We start from the raw sequence: 18,956 nt of genomic DNA, 5'->3' as shown, positions 1-18,956 counted from the left end.
AATTGTGTTATAATGAAGGGTTTTTAGCTTTTAAAAAGGGGGAAAATGTTTTGCAGGCACAAAGAAAGGGGTGGTGGATGTGTGGCATTAGGCCATAATGTGGTTAAAATATCAAGCCTTTTCCCTCCTTTGTGTTGAGCTGACAAGGTGGCTCTAACAGGGGTTAATTTGCCGTTCAAGGGTTAAACAAACAGGCATTAATAGTTTATTCCAGCCAAGGCTCTAATGTGTTTTCTTTCCAGGCTTGAGAGATAAAATTCTAACAGAAAAACAACCGAAAAACAACATTAGTTTTGTTAAAATGCTGCAGAGGCTTTTTTTTTTTTTTACAATAAACCAAACACTCCCAGAATGCCTTTTTGGTTCGTCCAGATGAGTTAGGGCTCCGGATGCAGTAAGGTGAGGGCTAATAGGGATTAAGCAGGAGAAGTATGTGTCAGTTTCAATGCTCGTAATGTGGAGTGTTCTTTTTGGAGTTTGTGAGCAGGTATAAAACGCAGATTAAAAGGCATTTCTGATAAGTGACAGCAGGAGCCTGGAGGTCTGTTTTCACGCAGGGTCCAATGCTGACCTATTTGACACAAACCGCCAGGGAAACACATCTCATCTGATGGGAACTAGTTCAGCATTTAGAGTAAGAAAAATTAAAAAAGGGAGTGCTAGAGGTGAAATAAAAACAACAACAGAGACGGAGTTTGCAGGAGAGCTGAGACCGATTCGTCAATAGCTCCACGCTTGATGTGGCTTAAAGGGGCCTTCTGGTTGACTGGCTCTGTTTAGGGCCGACCTAATATGTCTGGCCCTCGCTGACCTCATATACACTATTGCATTGTAGGCCATGGCTTTAACCTCTACAGCTCGCGTCGCCACAGAGGCCCATTATAGTGCCATCAGTAATGATGTGGGGGATTCCCCCATTAATACAGTGATTCCCATCCTGCAGGAAGACAAACATATATACACACTGATAATGATCCCATATGTATTGGAGTCATGATGCTTTTGTTTTGGACGAGCTGTCGTCAGAGAATCAAAGTAATCAGCGAGAAGGACCGGGATGAGATTTTCTGTCCTTATTTCATTATAGAGCTAATGTTTAATTAAGTATTTATGTTGTTCAAAGAGTCAAAAATAGTTAAATAGTCAGTGGTGGAAAGAAAAAAGTATTTAAATAATGTGCAGTTTGTATTTAATATGCATCTTAAACTTACACTCCACTACATTTCAGAAGGAAATATTGTACAACTATACTTTTACTGTCAAAACATATAAATAGTCTATAAAATATTTAGCATTTTTATTAAATACCCAATAATATGTGAAATAGTGCACCTCAAGCTACAACATTAACATGTTGCTTACATGTTAATGCATCAGCAATGCTAATATAATTATTGTATATATATAATAATAATATATTAATGGCCTAATGAGTGCTTTTACTTTTTATACATTAAGTGCATTTTGCAGATGAAACTTTTGTACTTTTAACAAAGTAAAATAAATTATTTTTACATTGTGCTGTTTTTTTACTTAAGAAAATAATCTACTTTCTTCTTCCACCACTGCACATACTGTAAGTCAAATAATTCTTAACAAAGTAGGTAGGGCTGTGCGATAATTCAATATAATAATTTATCGCCTTTCGATGGAATCGTATCGTGATGAAATCATATATCGAGATATCGTGATACACGATTACTCCGTCGAAATTGATAACAACAAGCACACACTAACTGAAATCTCTCAGAAAATCTGATCAAACTCCATTAAATCAAACTATTGTTTTGATCTGATTACTCTGTATTTGTGTGCGTGCATGGAAACATAGTTAATGTATAGCTGGAAATATTTCTTTTCCTCAATAATTACACTTGAAACGGTCATGTTCATTTTGCACAAAAGTTCTTAAAATGAGAAAATACTTTTCATTTGTCAAGTATTTAATTCATACAAGAGTATACAAAAATAGGCTTTACATTGGGTTTATTTCATGTAGAATATTTATTTATTGAACTATCAGAAAACACTCTATATTGTGATATATATCGTTATCGAGATATGAAATTACCTATATCGGGATAGAAGATTTGGGCCATATCGCCCAGCCCTAAAAGTAGGTAAAAATGCTTGAAGTGAGTCTAGCTGAACATTTAGTAAACAAACCTACTTTTCCTTCCACAACTGTGAGTTTATTTTTAAATCAAATGAATTAGAAGTTTGACTGCATTTCTAAAAAATAAGTACTAGAAAAGAGTCCTTATCCTGATCGTTTGTGCGGCAGGAAATGTTGAGGTTAAGTCCTTCATTGCATCATATCTACCTCTTGAAGCTGGAGTGCCAACATTAATTAAGAGATCCTGAACATGCCTCCATGCAATGCTGCACAACGAGGCCAGACAGGAGAGGAAGTTTTCTGTTATTGTGGCACGAGATCATCTTTGCTTCAAAGTGACAGAAAAACATGTCCGTCTGAATTAATGTTGCAGCAGAAAGCAACATTTCCCATCATTCTGCATATTTTAAATACACCTCAACTGCATGCAAGCATCTGTAACATGGGGCTCTCCACTATTTTTTTTTATAGCCCGCAAAATAGTTCCAGATTAATAGGATGTGAGGTCAGTTGAAGTGATTGTTGCCTTTGATAACATTTCTCTCTCTGTATGACTTTATGAACTGCTGACCAATAAGTGTGTAATGACACGATATACTTCCACTAAAGCCAGATAGAAAGACCACAGACAAATTACTGTGCACTTAAAAAGCAGGCGAAAAACACTACAGCTACAAAAGTGCACAAAATCAGTGAAAAACACCGCAAAAAAGTAGTGAACCTCATCAGAGACTAATTAAACAACCAGATATCAAATAATTTTCGGACATATTTCCAAACAACATCTAAATACTAAATAAAACAATGTTGTCAACATGGCTGGAAATCACATCTGGATAATCTTAAACCAGTGGTTCCCAACCTGGGGGTCGCGATACGCCAATGGGGTCATCAAATAAATCTGAGGGGTCACGCAAAGATAGGAAAGAAGAAGAAAAGATGCATTTCTGCTACACATACACAAAAGTCCATTAGGTTTCCTCAGGCTTTTCTCTAATCTTTGTTCTTTTCTTTTTAAATATTGGATAGGTGTAGCTCTTGAAGGCGATAAAAATTATTTAAATGAAAAGATATCAGAAATCACAACCTATGATGAGGGGTTGAAAATGGACACCGTTTTACTATAAAGGCCCTGAAAACTATATTTACCTCCATCAGCTTCTCGCTACGAGTGATGGTTCCTACACGAACACGCTGTTTTATGCAAAAGTTACAACGGTTTGGGATATTTCACACGAGAGATTAACACATTTCATTTGGTCTCTGTGCTTTTAAACACTGGTGTGAAGTGGGCGGGGCTTAATTTGGGAAGAATGTGATGTCACGTACTTCCATGCACCAATCAGGATTCAGCAACGTTTGAACCAGAATTTGACAACAGTTGGAGGTTGTTTGGTTACCGTCAATCAAATCTGATAAAACCCACACCAACACAGCCCTGACGAAGCTGATTAGCTTGTGAGTGTTAAACTCTTTTTTTTTAAAACTTAATTGTTACTTATTTAGTTATGAATATCTAATTTTATAGAGAAATTCTTAATATTTGAAACCACGTTTTCAGAGGCTTTAAGGGGTCAAAAACCAAAAAGGTTGGAGATTATTGTCTTAATCTTTATGTTATTTATCCTGTGTGTACATTGCTTTAAATAATTAAATAGTTTTGCTGGAGTGTTTTCATTATAAACCAAATTCTTTCAACTTTAACAAAAAACTGCCTCAAAACAGTGAGCACAGACACCAGATTAGGATACAATTTCCACAATATAATACTATACATAACCCTTCTGATGAATTACAAACAGCTATAACTAAGCACCACACTGCATTTATACTTCAGGCTACATAGTGACAGAAGGATAAATATACATAAAGCATGTTGACTAATGAGTTTATGTCTTAAACTTTTATGTTCAGTCCTCTTGTAATTTGGTAATTTGTGTAAAACGTGTGTGTGTGTGTGTGTGTTACACCCAAACCAGAGTATTAGGTTGATGGGCTATTACTTGCAAAAGAGGCTTAAATAAAGTCAATTTAGTGGCACAATGGAGAACGATTGTGCCACTAACTCTCCTCTGAGAAAACAAACGGTTTGTTGTTCTCTGGTCAGCTGTACAGGGATTTCATCCACTGACAGATTACCACTCTGTTCACTTTCCTCTTTTATGATGCTTTAATTTGTGTTTCTTGCAGTGTTTTGAGACATTTTCTTTGCAAGAAAGAAGTAGGAAAAGAGTTTGATTCAATGAAGGTTGATCAACATGTTGTCCTGGAATGTTCTGAGCATTTTGTTCAAAGCTACTTACAGATGAAAGTAAGCTTTTCATAGTGTTTAAATCCTATTACAACTCCAAAGGAAGTGGTGTTTCACTCCAGCGTTCACAGCTTCGGAGCTGACCAAGCATTCTCCACCTTCAGCATTAATTAACTCATGTTAAGCTGGAACACGCTGGCAGTCCATCTACGGACATTTAAGGTGGCAGAGGCTCTTTCCAAGAAATGAAAAAGACATTTATTTTTCAAGGATAAGCTAAACTTGAGTGTTCATATTAGGCTTTATAAAGATTTCTGTCTCAGCCTGCCAGTCAGTGTGAAAGTGAGACAGTATTTCGAGGCCTGGGAGGGCAGAATAACATGTTCCAAGTGTTGATGCGTGTTGCAAACAAACAAATCGCTCATAAACATAAATTATTTTGTGAACTAGTATGTTTTTTTTACAGGACAATGTCTTTGTGCAAGTGATAAACTATTAAAGCCTACTCAAACATGTGTTTTGTTTATTGTTATATTGACCATGTGCAGAGTTTGACAGTAGAAAACCGTTTTTTTTTTTTACATACAACTGCTAAAAAGGCGGAAAGTTTCTCTGTGCTCACCTTAAATCTGAGTTTTAGATGAGTCATAAGAGCATAATTTGTGACATCACAACTAGTTTGGAAGCCAATCAAGTTCCGGTATGCAACGTAAACATGATGTGGAAATAGAAGACATCTGGTGCATAGTACTTAATATTTGCATGTTGATAGATAGGAGCAGATGTGATTTAAAAATTTAAAAATTAAAAAAATTCCAGACACAAATGATTAATTAGTAGCCTATTTTTACACTTCTTAAAGCATGTCTTTAGGGGATCTTTAAACAATGTAGGCCTAATCTATTTTATTTTTTTTTTATGCAAGAGGCAGATATTATAGAGACCTTATAGAGCTGACTAACTTAAAAATTTTAAAATAATACAAATTAAACAACTTTGGCTTATAGAATCAATATAACAGATATTAAATAAAAAAATATATTCAGCTGTAAAGGGTTAAAATGTGACTGGCCATATAATGCTTCATAATGCACAGTTGCTCTTTTTTAAAAGGCATATTCTAAAGTCCAACAAAAATAATATTTATAATAATAATAATTTGTAGCACAAACCAAGCTTTTTTTCCTTAATGTTTTCACTTCTTTTTATATAATTTATTTTTATTCACGCTATTTTTGTGCTAGTCTTTGTCAATTGATCAGATGAAAAAAAGGAATCGGAATCAGTTTCCGTTACATTTTCATTACGATAAAAAAAAAATACTTTTGTCCTCTATAATGGAAATAATCAAGCTTATATTAATTATTAATTAAAAGTAAGTAAAGCAAGTGCATTTTTATGCACAAATATGGATTTGAATGATTTTTGTGGCTAGAAATAAGAGTCAGAAGTGAGAGAATAAGAGGTTTTTACAGTGCGCATAGTGAATGTAACGTGTGCATGGACAGATGTAACCAATAGGCGGTACTGTGCCATTCTCCATGAAGCTTTTCTACTCCATCTCCATCTCCAGCCCCGAGCACAGAGCTGCATCTCTGCTCCTCTAATTGACCTAAATACAGACAGCATCTCTCCGGTCCCTGCAGGCAGACTATCACAGAGCAGACACCACAAGATCCGGACAACGAGACAGTCTCTCTTCTGGAGTAATTCCTTATATTTCAGTCTGGATCTGTTTTATACAGCGGAGGCTCGAGCTCTCTGTGGAACGCATGGAACGCGTCGGGATGTTCCACGCGCAGCAGAAGATGAAGACACATCTGGATGGAAACAACGAGATGCATTGATGATGATGATGATTTTATAAAATCCAAATCTGGGAATTTTACTTTTTTTTTTTTTATTATTATTATTATTAAAGGTGAAAGCTGCATGCTTGGAGAAGGAGAGGAAAAAGTAAACATGCTTGACAATGAAGCACCGAGATCAAAGCTGGAGACGAGAGGTTCGTCTTTTTCTATAGAGAACCTGCTAAGGACCGCGCACAGACGAGCTCCATCTGAGGACAAAGTTACCGTCCACAGCTCGGTGGTCTGTCCAGGACTGGAGACACAACGACTGGACGGCGGTGAAGTGTTGAACTGGAGCAGGACATCACCAAACACAGAGGAAGATAACTCAGGAAGTGAGTGCACCTGTTCAGATTTGTATGTTTGTCCTCATCAGATGAAAAAATATGCTAGAAAAAATATATTCCTACAGTGGATCAGTGATAAGAAACCCTCTGTGCAAGGCTGGCGAAAAGTGATATTTGAGATGGTCCCTTTGGAATATCTCACAAATATTCTACATGCCAAAGAAGATCAGTTCCACAGTATGTTGGCAGCCTTATCTGAATTATATTGGACCTGATCTCTCCACCATTATCTCACAAGGAGTCTCTTGAACATGAATTCATAATATCCTGTGACTTCCCTGCACTATATGGACTATTTCCTATGACGACCTATATTCATTTCTTTTTTTCATCTGAGCTGTACCAGTATTTGTTGTTGTGTTGTTTGTTTTTTATTCTTATTGTGAAAATAAGTAAACCCAATAAACATATTAGTGAAAAAAATAAATAAAGAGCACTTAAATTACAAAAAAAAAAATGTGAAAACAGTATATCATTGCTCTCATTTCGCCTGATAATTTATGATAATCAGTTTTACAGGGTTGGATATCAAGATCGTGACAACAATTATCTCAAATGTATATATAAAACTTGTACCTATCCGTGCGTAAAAGGTCTAAATTGACCACCTGAACCAGAACGAGGCTATACAGCAGAATCCAGCATTTATTTATAATTTTCATAAAAAACATCTCACTCTAGTTCTTATAGGCCACAAGAGGACATGGCACATGGGCTGTGGCACGTTTTACTGTCCCTTACTCTGTGCGTAAAACACCCAAACAACTTCTATTATCAGCCTATAGAGTGAGCCAACAGTGTCGGGCATCCACACAACATCTCACTCTGATGCCTATTTATCATCTTGGAGCGTGAAAGTGCACATTTTGGTGCAAAATTTGCTACTGGACATGAAATATATATCTTTTTCCTCCACGTTCCATGTAGGTCCACTGTACAAGGATGAACACACGGACAAGGAGAAGGAGGACGAGAGTCTGACGGATGACAGAGAGGAGGACGACGCGCGCTCCTCCTGCTTCTCGCGAGAAGACAGCTGTGATACAGGTGAGGTCAGAGCACACAGGCTACATCCTACACCAAATATAGTCCAACTAAAATGTAGTCCACTACGCATGCGCTCTCCTCCTGGAACGTTTCCTTGTGTATAATAGTTGTTCTCATCCAAAAATGTAAGATTTAGATTTCCAGAACGTTTTGGGTTTGATGGAGTTTGATTTGTTTTTACACAGGATATCAGCAACAAAAGGTCCAGTTTTATATATCCTCCTGGGAACCGAGTTAAAAAGTGTCTTCAAATTACTTTTTTTTTGTGATTAACTTCCTATTTAGGGTTAAAAAGAAAATCTTAACAATTTAGGCTTGTTAAACTTTATTTTTATTGTCCACTGTAGTGGACAACAGGACTATTTCAGTGTGGAAAGACTAAAAAAATTAACAGATTATGGCTGTAGAGTGATATTAAACCAAGAATACTTTCAAATTGATTAAAAAAAAAAGAAAACACATGCCATATCACTGGAAAGCCTGGGATGTCCTCTTTACAATACACCAGGGGTTGATGGAGTAGGTCAAAAGAGTAAGAGGATATGCATGTGCACAAAATGTCCAATACAGAGGACACATGTCAATGGGTCTCAGGAGGATATAAATTGCAGGGGTGTAGCTAAGAGTTCCTGGGATCACAGAGGCATTGTGGGTAATATTAATCAGCATGCACCTTCATTTTTTTAGGTATTTGATTCCCTGGATTGGCCCAAAACTGATCTTTTTATCAATACTCAATTGACTTTCCAGAAACGTTACAGTTTAGACTTTATCACAATATATACAGATATCGATACACCCTTAAAGCTGCACTGTTAGAGGAGTTGTATCCAGTTCCACTGAGTCAAATCTCTTCCTCCTCTCAGGTGACATTAAAGCGGCGCGAAAGAAGAAGACCCGCACCGTGTTCAGCCGGAGTCAGGTGTTCCAGCTGGAGTCCACTTTCGACCTGAAGCGCTACCTGAGCAGCTCGGAGCGAGCGGGGCTGGCCGCCTCGCTGCAGCTCACCGAGACCCAGGTCAAGATCTGGTTCCAGAACCGCAGGAACAAGTGGAAGAGGCAGATCGCCGCAGACATGGAGGCCAGCGGCAGTGGCGCCAACGCCATCCCCTACGCCGCCACCCAGAGGGTCGTCAGAGTTCCCGTGTTGTATCGCGAAAACGTCGCCTCGGCCGTGACGCTTTCCGGCCTGCCTCAAGTGACGTCACCGGTGGTGGGCTTCTCCAGCTCTATTAGCTATCCATTGACTTCCCACTTCAGCCACCCGGTGTCGTTCATGACACCACAGATGACCGGACTGGTGTGACTTTAAGGGCGGAGGCCGAGCCTATACTTGTGACTCTTTAAACACCAGTGAATCAAATAAAGATGCTGCAAAAATATCGATTTTAGTTCAGTTTCAGATCCTGTAAAATCAGAAAAAATAAACTCAATTTATCCCGTGTTCAAGTTAGAAGCAACTAAAGGTGGATCACTCATGATGTGGGTCATAAAGATCCTTAAATGGCTGCTTTAAAACCCTGAAAACAAGACTATTTCTCCCCCAGTGTTGTTTTCCCCTTAAGTGATTTGGGCATTCAGTGTAGTGACTATGACGGATGTTTTTGGCTGTTTAAGCTGCCCACAGTCCTGTAGTCCTCCGGCCTACATGGAGGACGTGTCACACCAGGTCACACAGCTTTCAAGCAGAGCTCTATTATGTGATTATTTTTCACAGATATGGTTTGGATGACCCACACATGTGGGGTCAAATAAGGGTCAATGAGATTTTGAGCTGGTAAAGCAAACCTATGGCGTACTGTATGTCAGCCAGGGCTGAAACTAACAATCTGCCATTGTCAGTTCATCTGTCGATTATCTTCTCGATTAATCGATTAGCTGTTTGGTCTATAAAATGTCAGAAAATGCTGAAAAATGTCGATCAGTGTTTCCCAAAGCCCAAGATGACGTCCTTAAATGTCTCGTTTTGTCCACAACTCAAATATATTCAGTTTACTGTCATAGAGGAGTAAAGAAACCAGAAAATATTCACATTTAAGAAGCTGGAATCAGAGAATTTTGACTTTTGTTTTCTTAAAAAAAATTACTCAAACCGATGAATCGATTATCAAAATTGTTGGCGATTCATTTAATAGTTGACAACTAATCGTTTTAGTTGTAAAAAAATAATTGAGAACGTAAAAATAAGAATTAGTGCACAAAATATTTCAATGTTCAACACCAAGAAAACGGATGTTCGTGAACATCTGAGCACAAATTCAATGTGTGTGTATGTGTGTGTGTGTGTGTGTGTGTGTGTGTGTGTGCTTTACAGTCAAAATCTGGGCCAAAATTTCCATTTTCAAATTGTAAATGTGTACAATGTATATTTCTGCTTTTAATGTGTACTTCAGGTCGTTGCTACACAGGGTGATATACAGTCAGAGGTATTTAAATTATTCCTCAACATGATAACAGAAGCCCTGAATCTTTGTGACACTTATTTGAGCCCATACACACATAATTTGGGAATATTATGCACCGTGTCCTCGGACTGATCTACAACATTGTTTTTGAAAGACGTGTTTGTGACTTTTGATAGCTTCGAGCATGGGTACGTACAGTAGCAATATTCTTTGACACATATTTCTTATTTAAGAGGATTTTAATACAGAGTTTTGTACACCGATATGTTCACGTGTGAATAAAAATGTATGCACAAAGTGTTTGGTGGTTTCGAGGCAACTTTTTTAAAAGTGTTTTCTGCCCTTATTTGCAAAGAAAGGTAGCTTGTATAAGTTAAGAAAGGGATATGAACCAATTCAGATGTTGGAATAAAGAAAGTTTACATGTCTCAAGAAATATAGAAGCATTAGAGAACTTGAGGAAGTTAAACAATGTTTTAAAGACATATTTTAGGTCCTTTAATTCTCATGACCTGAAGGGTTGTCAAGTTTGTCATGTGAAAAAAGATGGATATCAAGCAGCCCTGTAGTGTTACTGACTCCAACTCTAAATCAAAGGAGCTCAAACGTCTCCAGTTTGCTCAGTATGGCTTTATGAAGCCAGCAGGAGTGAGTTCCGCTGACAGAAAAGTGTTTAAAGTTCCCATATTGTAAAATGTGAGATTTTCAGGTCTTTTATAATATAAAACAGGTTTAAGTGATATATAAATACTGTGAAAGTATCGAAGTGCTCAATATACAGAGAAATACACACAACCCGTATTCAGTAATTGTGCGTTTGAAACAAGCCGTTAGGATTTCTGTCCATTTGTGATGTCACAAATATACAATATTTAGACCATTACACGGTTTTAAACATAAACATTCTAAATGTGTCCCAGTTTAATTCCTGTTGCAGTGTATATGAATGACATCAGCTGACAGGAAGTAAACATGGACCCAAACTGTTACCAGGCAAAACAATTCTGTTGCAATTCCGTTGAAATGCACTAAAACTGAGCGTTTCAGACAGAGGGTAAATACAGGCATATTCAGGTCGACAGTATGAGGAAAATAAAGTGTTTTTTTAAACATTACAGCATGTAAACATGTTCTAGTAGAAACACAAAATACAAGTATGAACCTGAAAATGAGCACGATATGGGACCTTTAAAGCTCCAATATGGCAGCCAGACGTATAAATCTGCATCCCGCCCTCATCCTGCCCCACAACCCTCTCCAATCACAAGCTGCCAAACCGCAGTCTTCCGGGTCGCTGAGAGGAGCGTCGCTCCTCGCTCTCCAACCTCTTCCTCTTGCGCGCAATAGTCGCAGCTGAGGCGCGATGCTGCTCGGAGCGTGCGGAGACGAGCGCGTCGGTGTTTCGGGGATATCTCGGAGGTCGAGCGGATGAAATGCCGGGGAGCATGAACAAGGAGGACGCCCCGGGTCCGGGTCCGGGTCCGGGTCGGAGCGCTTCTTTGACCTTCACTATTGACAGCATCCTGAACCTGAAGGACCGCGACGCGTCCAAGGAGGAGCGGAGAGACCGAGGATGGAAGGGGGATTTACAGTGTGAGGAGGTGTGGGACGTCCGGAGGAGGGATGAGACAGGTAACTGGGAATTTATACACATAAAGAAAGTATTTACTATTTCATTTTAGGCTGATATGTTTAAAGGCAGAACTGTGCGTAAAGTTCTGTGCAATATTGTGCATAATTTATCTGTGCAATATATCCTTTGATGCAATATACACCTCAAGTGCAACTTTGTTTACATTTTATTTATTAACTCTACCTATTTTACAAGTGCAATTACCTCTGTTTACATTACATCTATTTTTATACCTCTAGTGTGACACTTCTGTTTATATTTATTTATTACATCTACTTTACCTGTTTTATTTGCTTTATAACTGTGTGTGTGTTTTTACCTGTTATATATTTTTTTATCTACTTCGTTTAGTCTTGTCAAGTATTTGTTTTAAAGCACTGACCAAAAGTGTCAACTGTGAATCTCGTTGTATTTAATACGATGACAATAAATACGATGAAGATGGATCATGATTATTTTATTGTAGGGGTGTAGATCGCGGATCATAAGTAGCTGATTATTTTTATTCGTGCATGTGTTTGCACGCAGAAAAGAAAACAAGTTTGACTTTTTTTTTCGTTGCATCAAAGCTCGTTTTGTCGTTTCATTCTATATATACTCTTTTCTCTTATTTCCCTTCATGGAAGCGCCTACAGAGCATTAGAGCTCGGACCTCTCGCCTCAGAGACAGTTTTTACCCTCAGAGACAGTTTTTACCCTCAGACAGGCGGTCAGACTACTGAACAGTAGCACTAAATGAATGCCGAGCTGTGGATTGTTTTATGGATGTTTTTAGGTTGTTTTATAATTTTATTCTCAGGTATTGTCTTATTTATTGTAGTATTTATCTAGTGTACTATTTATAGATTTTAAGGTCTGAGAGAGAGAGCCAGGGTAAAAATGGCATTTCATTGCATTTCACTGTACACTGTACTTTTCAATGCATATGACAAATAAACTTGAAACAACTTTGTCTATAAACATACCCTGAAGGGAGATAAGAGAAAAGACTATATGCTGGATGACTTGTGTCCTGCATGAGTTGTGCGTGAAGATGAAGATGGATCAAATTATGGGGGTGAAGATCGAGGATCATAAGTCGCTGATTATTTTTATTTGTTTATATGTGTTTGCACGCAGAAAAGAAAACAAGTTTGACTTTTTTTTCCATTGCATTAAAGCTCTCTTTTTTCGACATACTATACTACGACTCATTTCCAATATAATATACTATGACTTTTTTTCCGACATACTATACTATGCTGTGTTTTTCCATACTTTACTATGCTGTTTTATTTTTCCATACTTTACTATGACTTTTTTTATGATTATTTGTTCGACAAACTATACTGACTTTTTTTTCAATTACTATACTATGACTTCTTTCACAGCGCAAACGAAGCCCAGCAGAGTGCACCGGGAGAACAGCCCGCCTGTGACCGACACCAGAGGCTCCTGTCCCGGGGTGCAAAGCGCGCAGCACACCGCCGAGGAGGACAAGTCCCAGCAGCAGCAGCAGCAGCAGCAGCAGCAGCAAACCAACACCGTGGAGGACTCTAAAGCCATGGTGAAGAAGAAAACGCGCACCATCTTCTCCAAGAGACAGATCTTCCAGCTGGAGGCCACGTTTGACCTGAAGCGCTACCTGAGCAGCTCGGAGAGAGCGTGCCTCGCCGGCTCGCTGCAGCTCACCGAGACGCAGGTGAAGATCTGGTTCCAGAACCGGCGCAACAAGCTGAAGAGGCAGCTGCTGTCCACGGACATGGAGGAGCAGCAGCTCTCAGAGCAGGGCAAAAACGTGCAATTACAGACTTTTTACAAAGACAGCAGCAGCCTGCTGCAGGGCGGATGTTTGTTACCCATGCATTTCCCCGTGGTGTACCCGACTGCGACCGCAGCGCCTTACATCTACTTCTCCAACACTGGCAAATACTTTGGCCTGTTTGACGCAGACTGAGTTTTTTTGGGATCAGATGACAGTGTCGGACACAAACACTCTCTCTTGTTTTGTTTTTTTAACTTCATAAAAATCCTCCCAATTGCACATGCATGTGCCACTTTTTGTCCTTCTCCAAATTGTTTTTATATTATTATTATTATTATTTTTATTATTATTGTATTATCATTATTATTTGTATTATCATTATTATTATTATTATAATAATAATCATTATCATTATTATTATTATTATCATTATTGTTATTACCATTGTTGTTATTATTATTATTATTATTATTATTATTATTATTATCATCATTATCATTATTATTATCATTATCATTATTATTATTATTATCATTATTATTATTATTATTATTATTCTTCCTTAGGGCATTTTGAATAGAAAGAAAAAACGTGCATGCATTAAAGTTCCTCCGAGCAGTTTTTTTTATTTCGCGCAGTATAATGTCATCTGAATGAATGTACCTTAATGTTGCATCAACTTTATTACTACGCAATAATAATAATTTTCAAACAAAAATGAGTTTCTTTGGGGCAACACTTCATTTGTATTTATATGGCCTTATTATTGTTATTGTTGTTGTTTTTAATGATTTAAACACGTATCGTTTGTTTTCACGTGACCTTTTCATATGACGGACTGTTAAACTGGGAATACAGTTATTAGTATATCATGATGACGAATTTTGCAATAAAAAGTGTAATATTTGCAATGATAGTGTGTCGACTCGAGCTGAATTTGGACAAAAGTAACAAATCGATTTCTGCATTGGACTTTTCATTGTGTTTCATGATATTTTTTCCCCTTTTTTTGTGCATTTGGTCAGGAGTAATAAATCAAAGACAGTTTAGAAAGCATACAATTCTGTCATCAGAGGCAACAACAAAGTTCAAGTTAAGATTTTTCCTCTGCAGAGCCAAAGTCGAGAGTCATGAAGTGCATTGTGAAATAATCCTAGCTTTTTATCACAGAATATAAATTACAGCAATAGTTCACTTCTCTGAGTTTTAATTTATTCACTTTTACCTTGTAGGCTAGTTGCATCATATAGTGTCTAAACAGTGGTGGATGACGTATTCAGATATTTTACTTAAATAAAAGTAGCAATACCACACTGTAGAAAAAATACTGTATTACAAGTAAAAGTCCTGCATCCTAAATATTACTTAACTAAAAGTACAAAAGTATTAGCATCAAAATTATTAAAGTACCAAAAGTAAAAGTACTTATTATGCTGAATGGTCTATTTCAGAATATTGGATTAATGGATTATTGATGCATTAATGTGCACTTTAATGTTGCAGCTGGTATAAAGGTTCGGGCTATTTTTTAACTACTTTATAAATTGCTGTGTAGTTTAACCTATAATAATATATCATAATCTATTAGTTGATTTATATTTTGTGTTAATAATCTAAATATGCAAAGTAACTCAATCTATCAAATAAATTAAGTAAAAAGTACAATATATTTGCCTCAGAAATGTGAAGTAGTAAAAAGTGGCATACAATGGAAATATTCAAGTAAAGAACCTCAAAATTGAGTAAATGTACTTAGTGCCTCTCAGCCTACTTGCATAAACAGAGAACTTTATAAAACTTTGTTTTGTTTTAGTGACCATTATAATCATCGTCTTTGTCACCAAAGCGTAAAATATTCACTTTTAATAACTCACAATTGCTGCCTGTCTGATTATTGTTTCCATCCTGAACTGTGTTTTTAAAATCAAATACTTGCAAACTGGATCATTTATCTCTTAAAACTGCATTTAGACATTTTTGTCTGTATTTTCCTGCTCCATCTATCGAAAGACCAAATCTGTTGAAAGCATTTAGCTTCATAAGTAACTTTGTTCATCATTTTCTACTCTGACATTCATTTCATTAGAAACTGTCCTTAACGTTAATAAAACTGTAAACAATGGGGCAAAATCTTGTCTTTAACTAAACTAAAATATGACTATTCTTAAATTATATACATATACACATATAGTGAATACAGTCTGGATTGTTAAAAGTATTGCAGCAGCAGTGTGAGGTGAAATATCATGTGGTGGGACAGAAGATTTTTTTTAGTTTTAGTCTTAACCACTGAAGGCATTTCTGCTAAAAACAGGTACAAATAGCCTAATTTCAGATCAACATCTATAAAGACAGCAGAGGGACTTTTTTTTACGCAAGTGGGGGGAAAAGAAAAGAAAAAATGTACACAACAATTTATGACTGTATTAATTAACAGAATGTAGTAAAATGTACCATATGAGGTTGGTTAATGTTTATAGTGTTTCATTCGACCAATGAAGAACTTCACGACATATCCTTTAAGAACATACTCCTCTTAAATTAAATGTAACATTGAAAATATATATATATATGTTAAGGTTTGTTCCCTTAAGATTATCTACCGTTATGTTTTGGACAGTCTAATGTTAGTTATTCTTTAGTGCATTAAAGAAAACACTGGAAGAGAAAGAAAATCTACATTTACATGGCGGTCACAGAAAGTTCCCATCACACCCTGAGTTACTGCTTTTACCAGTGTTTTTAAACATATGGACAACAAATTGATATGAAACACAAAAAGTTTATAATTTGGACTGGATGGATGATAAGATATCATATGATAAAAGAAAGGTCAGGCTATACGGGACAAAGTTCGGCCAACTGCTTGTAAATGTTCTGTTCAACGTGACAATAAGTATATTATTATAACAACAACAACACCAAAAATCACAGTCTTTGGGTCCACTGGACTGTGAGTCTCTTGGTGAGCCTTTTATATATTGTGGAAACTTAGTTACTTGAATCACAATTTAAATCAAAGAACAAATAAAGTTGCAAAATGCTTCTTAACACGAGTAGAAAAACAGAAACAACCAATGACAGACCAGGCTACTGCGTAACACTGAGCACTGATTGTCGAACAGTTTACACATCATCAGCTTTGTGTAGCAAGATTTACAATGTGACTAATGTCACTTGCATTCACACTGTTTAGACTGACAACTTCAGTTCTTGACCATCAAGAAGCTCTTTCTTTCTTTCTCCTCAACCGAGTGCTGAAAATCTGCTCTCATCAGAGAATTACACGTTTTTGTTACAGGTCTGTAGGTGATGAACAGTCAGAGGCTCAACCACTATCTGGTTTTCTTTAGAGAGCATGAGCATGCAGGAGTGTAGCTGAGTAATGCATCTCTGCAGAGAAAAGTGAGAGAAATAAGAGAAATGTGTGTTTAGGTGGACCTGCATCAGTGCTTCTGGAGAGATTTCTCCTAAAGGGCCCAGCAAGCTGCACTTACACACCGTTTCCGGGTCACTTCCCCCTTCAGAGCTGGAGCCTCTCGCTGCTTTCTCCCTGTCACAGCCATTCAAGGCCCCGTCGCTGTTAACCTGTTCACTCAACCACTTAGTCTGCCTGCAAATCTGTTGTTTTCTCTACTAAATTCCTGTCCACCTTCGCAGTGCACGGTGAGTTTCTACTGTATCTACATTATTACGCACAGAAGGAAATGAGTTGTTGTTGAATATGTTGTAGTATAAGATGCAAAAAATTGAAAGAAAGGAGTTACTCTTTAACACTTTGGATCTTTTACGCATTGATATGATATTGATTTCATCTTGTCTGTCTAAAAATCTGAAATATTAAAAGAAAAGAAGAATAATAGTGACATTTTTTAAATAAAAAAACTAGTAAAAAAAAAAGTTTAAACATGGGCAATTCTCCTCTTTTTAATACTATTTTTTTTTGCACCAGTGTATTTCAACAAATCAAAGTGACATTTAAGTGAGAGCAACCTTGTAATTACAGAGCTAAGATATCTAATTAGCAGTATATATTTTTACATATTTAATAGCATGTTACCAACTGTAAACTATTGCAGATCCCACTAAGCCTTTAATGCTACACAGTTAAATTGGATTGTAGCGTCTTATTGTCCAACAGACGGGCAGGACGCCCCTTTAAAATGTCAATAATCCAACTTGGACAGCGATTATCTCCCGGCTTTACCACCATTCACATTAATCCTATTTAGATTTATAGCATTTATTATACTGTAGTCACTGTATACTGAATAACTAAGGACATGGATTACACAGTGTATTTAAAGAAGTGATATATAGTAAAACTGGTGTAGAATATACTGACAATTCAAATTACAGAAACTCTATAATAGTGTTAATTGTGAGATGTATTTTGAACCATGCCAATTATTGTTGACTTCTTGGTAGCAACATGATACAATTTAAGTCTTAAGTCAAATATTTTTTTCCATAATGCACTGAGACCTCATAGAGAGTGTATCTGTGAATATACTATGTTGTGTATATTCATCACGTCGTAGAGACAAAAACCTGTTTCCATCGTCACATCTGGGACAAAAATGCAGTCAAAGTTGTAGTGCTTGAAAATGGAGTTTTGTACCTGTAATCTAAGTTTAGTGAGATGGCACAATTAAGTTTCTACTTGCAAACTCTGTGTTGCAAGCTGGCATGTCTGATCATAAATTTGTTCAAGTTTAAATATTTAGGTTTCTGCATGTAAATTCATCACGAGTGCAAAGACTTACAAAATGTCTTACACGCAAAAAATTAAATGTTACGACTTCAAACATTGAGCCTTCAAGCGCAGACAAGAATAGGGTTATTTTATAAGTTTGATTGTGTGTGTGTGTGTGTGTGTGTGTGTGTGTGTGTGTGTGTGTGTGTGTGTGCGTGTGTGTGTGTTTGTTTATAAACTTACAATGTAAAAAACTTTAAAAACTCTATTTTCAAGTACACGACTAAAACTGATATACTAATGCATAATTATAGTGTTTTTAGTTTTAGGGTTAAAGGGCTGATCTGTATTTTTTTCAACCATATAGATTTAAAGTATATTCACCTAAATAATTATATAGTTTGAATCACTGATGGGAAAATCACCATTTTCTAATCTGATCATCATAATTTAAAATAAAGGCCAATTTTAAGGCCTGGGGTTGTGATGATTAACGTCACGAAAACGCAAAATACTCGCCTGCGAATATTACATGTCTGTAGGGCTTTTATTGTGAAAGGAGAGAACGGAAGGAGTGGATCTAGTCTGCGCATCATTTGTCAAGGTTGAAAGGAGTCTGCCGTTTTTGTTCAAACTACGGAGCCTCCGTGTTGTTGTTTAATAAATATCAGCGTAACTCAACCCGTTCCGCACAACGTGATTGGTTGACGCCTTTATTTGTTGTGCGAAACTCAGAAAACCGGCTGAGTTCCAAAAGAAATTCATGATATAAACAGCAGTTCCAAAAACTATGTTGACGTGTGAATTAATTGCACGAAAAAAAACACCACCGGTGTGTAATGACCTTTACAAACATTAATGATGTAA

At 36.9% G+C, this 18,956-nt stretch overlaps 2 protein-coding genes and 1 long non-coding RNA gene across 4 annotated transcripts in view; 2 read left to right on the top strand and 1 right to left on the bottom strand.

Moving 5' to 3' along the window:
• The window catches only part of LOC119481715, a 124,318-nt gene that overhangs the window by 78,502 nt on the left and 26,860 nt on the right, over positions 1 to 18,956 (bottom strand). The gene's annotated exons all lie outside the window — the stretch shown is intronic.
• On the top strand, positions 7,307 to 9,435 carry LOC119481702 (homeobox protein HMX1-like). The gene is made up of 2 exons (XM_037758851.1): positions 7,307 to 7,611; positions 8,478 to 9,435. Exons 1-2 carry the CDS (start codon positions 7,455 to 7,457, stop codon positions 8,915 to 8,917), a joined length of 597 nt encoding a protein of 198 aa, XP_037614779.1. The 5' UTR covers positions 7,307 to 7,454; the 3' UTR covers positions 8,918 to 9,435.
• Positions 11,151 to 13,697, top strand: LOC119481697 (homeobox protein HMX3-A-like). The gene is made up of 2 exons (XM_037758845.1): positions 11,151 to 11,648; positions 13,020 to 13,697. Exons 1-2 carry the CDS (start codon positions 11,450 to 11,452, stop codon positions 13,583 to 13,585), a joined length of 765 nt encoding a protein of 254 aa, XP_037614773.1. The 5' UTR covers positions 11,151 to 11,449; the 3' UTR covers positions 13,586 to 13,697.

This window comes from Sebastes umbrosus, chromosome 22 (genome assembly GCF_015220745.1).
Source record: "Sebastes umbrosus isolate fSebUmb1 chromosome 22, fSebUmb1.pri, whole genome shotgun sequence".
Taxonomy (NCBI): domain Eukaryota; kingdom Metazoa; phylum Chordata; class Actinopteri; order Perciformes; family Sebastidae; genus Sebastes; species Sebastes umbrosus.
Note: the sequence above shows the minus strand (reverse complement) of the source record. Positions and strands in the feature narration are given on the sequence as shown.

Excerpts from the sequence above, each read along its gene's own strand:
- LOC119481702 (XM_037758851.1), top strand. The coding sequence starts at position 7,455 with ATGAAATATATATCTTTTTCCTCCACGTTCCATGTAGGTCCACTGTAC. Across the intron at positions 7,612-8,477 it reads AGAAGACAGCTGTGATACAG|GTGACATTAAAGCGGCGCGA; the intron begins GTGAGGTCAGAG and ends TCCTCCTCTCAG.
- LOC119481697 (XM_037758845.1), top strand. The coding sequence starts at position 11,450 with ATGCCGGGGAGCATGAACAAGGAGGACGCCCCGGGTCCGGGTCCGGGT. Across the intron at positions 11,649-13,019 it reads CCGGAGGAGGGATGAGACAG|CGCAAACGAAGCCCAGCAGA; the intron begins GTAACTGGGAAT and ends CTTCTTTCACAG.